The 3,910-nt window shown below is 46.7% G+C and overlaps 1 protein-coding gene across 1 annotated transcript in view; it reads right to left on the bottom strand.

Annotated features, from left to right (window-relative positions):
- Nucleotides 1-263: 263 nt before the first annotated feature.
- The window catches only part of GRM1 (glutamate receptor, metabotropic 1), a 192,215-nt gene continuing 188,568 nt past the window's right edge, over nucleotides 264-3,910 (bottom strand). Inside the window, exon 8 of the mRNA XM_009895526.1 lies at nucleotides 264-1,389. Coding sequence (XP_009893828.1) covers nucleotides 552-1,389 — 838 coding nt within the window. The 3' untranslated portion in view covers nucleotides 264-551. The remainder of the gene's footprint in view (nucleotides 1,390-3,910) is intronic.

Genomic DNA, 3,910 nt, shown 5'->3' with positions numbered 1-3,910 from the left:
TTGCACAGTTATACCACCCGTAGAGACCAGGAAAAAAAATATTTATGCATATTATGTCTCATATACAAGTAGCTTCGTTCCTCCTCACCACACTCCGCCCTGCCAGCTCCTGGGTGTGTTGCTTCCATAGCAGACAGACAGCAGTCATGAGATGTGCTAATGACTTCTCCAGGTCACACTTCCCAGAGTCCTTTTCAAGCATTGCCAAAAGACGGTGTAACTGAGTGTGATTTTTTTTTTCCTGTGTGTTTATTCTTTTTTTTTTTTTTTGCTATAGAAGTTGTCTCTTGGGTTTGTGCTTTATTATGGTTTCCTATCATTTTCTCAAAGTACAGTATTTTTATTTTTAACAGCTAGAGAATTTTGAGCCCTCAGAATGGATTTTTTTTTTCCTTTTTATTTCCTTTTATTTATTTAAGTGCAGGATGAAGTTTTTGCCCTGTCATACGTGACTTTGTTCTCTGCTCTCTCTCCCTCCAGCCCCAGGAGACTTGTCTCCCCAGGACCTCCCAGCAGGCAGCTGCCAAAGTCCTTCTCGTCTCTTGGAGCATCTACAGGGTGGAAGAGCTTTGCTTATAATCCCGCAGGATGACAGAGGCATAGGTCACATCTGGGGGGGTGCAGAGCACTGACTCTGAGACGGGGGAGCTGGGCACGGAGCTGCCTGAAGCCACCGAATCCCGGAAAGGGGATGGGGGCGTCAGGGCTGGAGAGTCTTCCAGAGTCAATTTGCTGGTCGCCGGCTCCTCGTCCTCCTCTTCTGGGTTCTTCTCGTAGACATATCCCTGAATGAGCTTCAGCTTCTCGCTCTCTGCTTCCTCGGCCGGGGGAGACAGGGGCTCCTCACTGAAGGCGGCCACCTGGAGAGGCGGCAGGGGCGGCTGCTGTGGTGGGGAGGGCTGGTAGGGGGGCCGCACGCCATTCCCCAAGCCAGGCGTGGGGAGGACGGCATTGAAGTCGGGGATGCCAGTGGCAAACTTGTTGACCACTCCTTGCAGCTGGTCCATGAGAGACCGCGGCTGCAGGGGCAGGGTCTTGGGGGTCTGCTCGGGCAAGAAGAGGTGGGTCTCCTCCGCCGTGGCCTGCAGCGGGGGGGTCGTCGCCACCCGCCTGTGCACCACCATGGAGGGGCTGCTGGGCTGGTTGAGGCGAACGGGGTCTCTATCTTCTTCCTCCACCACATTGTACAGAGTCTTACTGCTGATGTCGGTAAAAGTCAGGCTCTTGCTTTGGCCATGGTAGCTTTTAGTGAGGGGTTTGATCACCGCTGTCTGATTGCACCCTGTCTCCTGGCTCTTCACATGCACTGAGAGTCTGTGCCACATGTGTTCCCCCTTGGGAGCTTGTCTTCCACCTGGTTCAGACCATGACACAGACTTTCCATTAGAACTATGAATAAAATAAAGATGGGTTTATTTGCATTTACATTACGCAGACACAGGCAGTATAACAAACAAGCCTACAAAAATACTGATTGCTTCGCCTCATTAGTAAGCCTCCCCCCTCGAGTTCTTCATGTCGTCCCAGAAACACTACAGAAGGAAACAACGGTGTCTTTTAACAGCTGCAATTACTGTGATTTTCATCCAAAGGCAATTACTCCCTGCTGGTTACCCACCTTCCAGCCAGCCTGGAAAACCTGGCCCACTGGAAGGGCCCTGGCAGGGCTGGCTGTGTGTCAAGGACTCCATATATTCCATATTGTATCTAGGTTTGCTCACCCCACCTTGCACAGGGGGAGGAAAAAAAAGGGGAAAAAAGTCACAAGAAGAGCTTTAATTAAGCCCGATTTACAGCTTATAGGAAATATTTCCAAACTGTTGGAAGAAAAACAATGCACAGCCTTAGCCTTTGGCACTCTGGGTAGAGAGAGGAATTGTTACTAACCCCTCCTTCCCTTATGATTCCCTGCCCCCCCTTTGCATTTAGGAACAAATTAGCTATTGTAGAAGTGAAGGACTCCCAGGGCCAACATCAGGTAGGAGGCAAACACACTTCTTCCCGAGCAACTATTATTTACAAACCAGGATAAAACGCTGGGATTGAAAACAGTCGGATTGTGTGGGTGGAAGCACAGGCAGCAACACGATCATGGCGAGTCGAACCCTCCGACTCCGCATGCGGGCTGGATCCCGTCAATACGCTGGGCGGTTTGGCTGAGTGAGCACTTGAGGGTCAGGTCTGTCCCTGCGGAACAGCAGGCTTTCTGCATTTCCCTGTACCTTTGCGGGGAGCAGCACTCAAAGCAGAGTGATATCTCATTAGCAGCTGGTGGGAGAGGGAACTGAGTGGTGCTTAAGAGGACCAAGCAATTGTTTAATTGCAGGTCAGGCAGTAGAGATCATTCACAAATTATAATATACATCACCTGGGTGGAAACCAGAGACAGAAATTCTGAGATGATTTATGCGAAGCAGCTTTATCTCAGGGTTTCATCCCTCAGGGGGCAGAAGTAAACAAAGGATTACATTTCAGACCCTGTGATCGCAGTGCAGGTGGGAGGCAATCTGGGTGGGAGGTTGGCACAGCAGCGTTGCCTCCTGCTACTGCACACACCAGGGGAGATCACTTCCCTTACATACAGCCTGCAATATTGTTCTAAGTATTTTGCTTCTCCTTGCTCAGATGCCTGTGCTTGTCTTTTTTTCAGAGACTAAATAATTACCAGTTGAATTTTGTAAAAAAAAAAAAAAAAATTGACTTTGTCATAGCTGAAAGAAACTGGTACAACACAGACAATGTAAATCTGGCAAAACGAAAAAAAATGTACATGACAATGTGGCACTTTTCTGCTGAGCAGTAAATATTGCTAGAGAAAAAAAAGAATTTGAGATGGATCCAAGCTGGAAAGTTCATCTCCGACTCCAGACTCCAAATGCTGGACCTGTGACTCAACACCTCTGTGGGAACTGGTTCACAAGAAAGGCCAATCTAAAAAATTCATAACTCCGCAAAGCATGTAGTTGGTAGGCCTGGAGCTGTTTGGATTTAGATCTTTAATCTAGAGGGAAAAAAAGCCAAGCTCCCACCTGAAGAATGAAATCTCTATATTATAGTGATCAATGAAAAGATAAGAATGAATCTTTAGAAGTATTCCCATTTTGAGCTGTGGTATGACATTTTTTTGAAGTGCTATAGAGATAAGCAAATGAATACAACTGTTGGGCATGAAAGATTTTTAAAGTAATATTTTAGCATGCCAAGATCTACAAACTCTTCACACAGAAACACATTTTGTCTGCTTTAACTTCAAAACAAGTCTCTTCTTGTAGAGAGGAAAATAAGTCAAGTGCTGTCATATTGTATTTTGCTGATGCTATAACTTACAAACACTGCAAAGGGCTTTTCTGAAAAAAACATGATGATTATCTTCTCTCTCTTATGCTAAGTCCACTTCTGCATCATTTACTTCTTCATATCTAGCTCTGGTGCGTCATCTCACTTTTGAATCCCTCCTCACACCATCTGTTTAGTCTGTATCTCGTTTTGTTCCCAAGATTTTGTATTTCACATCAAAGGCAAGCACTGCTATTTTAAGGAACTCGCTACCTCTGTCTTCAGATCTTCCTCCTATTCAGTTGTTTTTCCTCTCCCTTACTCTCCAATGCTGCTCTTCTGACTTCCTTCTTCTGTAGCACTTTCCATAATGTACTTAATGGAGCCCAAGTCAATGACCATACTTAAATCAAACTGCACTGGGACTGCAATATCCAACCATGAACAAACCGCTTAATCAAGATTTGTGTGTTACCGACTTGCTCTACAGGGAAAGCCGGTGCCACCGAAGCACCTTGCCTCTGCTTGCTGGACCTCACTGCTCATGAGTCCAATGGCCTTGTGACAAACAGCTTTAGAGCCTCAGCACCTCTCCGTGGGGGTCAGTCTGGTGATTTCCACTGGGAAATCTCTC

The sequence above is a fragment of the Charadrius vociferus genome, unplaced genomic scaffold (genome assembly GCF_000708025.1).
Source record: "Charadrius vociferus isolate BGI_N301 unplaced genomic scaffold, ASM70802v2 scaffold142, whole genome shotgun sequence".
NCBI classification, from domain to species: domain Eukaryota; kingdom Metazoa; phylum Chordata; class Aves; order Charadriiformes; family Charadriidae; genus Charadrius; species Charadrius vociferus.
Note: the sequence above shows the minus strand (reverse complement) of the source record. Positions and strands in the feature narration are given on the sequence as shown.